The sequence below is a fragment of the Coffea eugenioides genome, chromosome 5 (genome assembly GCF_003713205.1).
Source record: "Coffea eugenioides isolate CCC68of chromosome 5, Ceug_1.0, whole genome shotgun sequence".
NCBI classification, from domain to species: Eukaryota; Viridiplantae; Streptophyta; class Magnoliopsida; order Gentianales; family Rubiaceae; genus Coffea; species Coffea eugenioides.
Window position 1 is genome coordinate 8,098,261 of NC_040039.1, and position 1,866 is coordinate 8,100,126.

Sequence of the window (1,866 nt, forward strand, 5' to 3'; positions counted from 1 at the left end):
TCCTGGTAAACCTCTAGGTCCCAGGTTCGAGTTCCTGCGCTGCTGGATTCCTCCGCGCACTTACCGTGCTTGGGTCGGGTTGGGGCGCCAAGGCCCGGGCCGCAGGGGATTAGTCGGGCCCCGTAAGGATTGACCTGAACACCCCTGTGTCGACAAAAAAAAAAAAAAAAAAAGTACAACTGCAGTCCAGAAAAAAGTTGATTTGTTTTTACAAGTCATACATGCCAACTGTTCAATTACACGACTAAGGACTATGAATAGGACATTCCCAAAGTTATTCAACTCTAGAATTCTACCAATTAATTACCAAGACTTTTATAGAGGTGCTATAAATAGGAAGACTAATGGTAGAAGCACTAACTAAGAAGCAGGATAGAAAGCAAGATGAGCTCTTCTCCTTCTTATGTAAGATTAGCCAGCTTCAATGATGGAGAGGCAACAGGTTCTCGTCGCAAAGGTTATGTTCCTGTGCTAGTGGGAACTGACAAAGAAGACATGGAGAGGCTCTGCATACCTATAAAGCTCATCAATCACCCTAGTCTTGTTTCTTTACTTGATGATTCTGTGCAGGAATTTGGGGATAATCAGCAGGGATTGTTGAGAGTTTCGTGTAATGCTGACAACTTCAAAGAATTGCTCAGGAGTTTATCAAAAAAGAAGTGATTTTGGTACTTGTATAATTGTTTCTTTCTAACTAGGATATTAATGCAGGAAACTTATTTGTATCTCTTGCATGAGTTCTAGAGATTTGAGGAGATGAATTTTTCATCACGCTTGACATATTTCCACCTGGAACTTGAAAGTAAATTCATTTAAAGCAAAAAGAGGGAAGAAGTGCATAAAGCTTTCTTTGAAGTGCTAATATCATTTCCTTTGATATTTTATGCCTGTGTAGGAATCAACTATTATGGGCAAAGCTGCTATTTAGAGATCTTCCTGTTTTATAATGTTTTAGTCCTCTTTGTACACTTGACCCAGATAATTTATTCTAACTTGATTGATATCCTCATTAACTAATTGACATCTTTTCAATTATTTGATTAGTATCTCCTATTGTTGGTTTCTTCAATCAATCAAATCAATTAACTAAGTCTAAATATGTGATACGATATTATTTTTAATTATGATTTATGATAAGCGTTTCTTGCCGGAGGGATATCCATGGATTTATTATTTGTGAGTAACAGTTTCTAACTTAACTTATAAATACCCTGAGGTATTTAATCTTGCTACTTCAAAACAAAATATGTTGCTAGGATTCAACAATCACTTGACAATAATGGCCGGACGTAATCCTACACATATATGTACATGACTTGTTTAACGCTCTTAACTATGTCCGGTGGGTAAGTGTTTGTAGCGTAAGAAAAGGGTATGACCAATAAGTCAAGCTGTGTTAAATGCTTTCTGCTCTTGGCAATTTGCGGCTTCAATTATTTCATACGAACGGCTTCTTTTACATCTTGATTCAAGCCAGTTCTATTAGCATATTGTTTTTCTTAAATCTTTAGAACTTTATCTTTCTGAATAGGATCGGAATAATGGTTTGAAAGTAGGACTTTGAATGAGGAGAGTCAACCCCCTTGCTATCTGGTATATGAGATCGTTCAGTCGCAATTTGGAAACATTTTTGTATCTATTGCATTTACAATATGGTGTGGGACTACGAAGAAAGAAACTTTTACTATTTCAAAGTAGATTTATATAAAGAAAATATTATTGGAGAATAATCAGCACTTTTTTTTTCCTTTTTTTGGAGAAAATCCAAATCAGCAGTTATTGGAGAGATAGTCATATAGTCTGTATCAGCACTTATATTTGTTCACACATTGAAATTGCATGAGAACAAAAGGACAAAACATAATC

The 1,866-nt window shown here is 36.0% G+C and overlaps 1 protein-coding gene across 1 annotated transcript; it reads left to right on the forward strand.

The window, feature by feature from the left end:
• Positions 1 to 384: 384 nt before the first annotated feature.
• Positions 385 to 663, forward strand: LOC113771123 (auxin-responsive protein SAUR71-like). Its single transcript, XM_027315743.1, has one exon. It carries the CDS (start codon positions 385 to 387, stop codon positions 661 to 663), a length of 279 nt encoding a protein of 92 aa, XP_027171544.1.
• Positions 664 to 1,866: the final 1,203 nt, after the last annotated feature.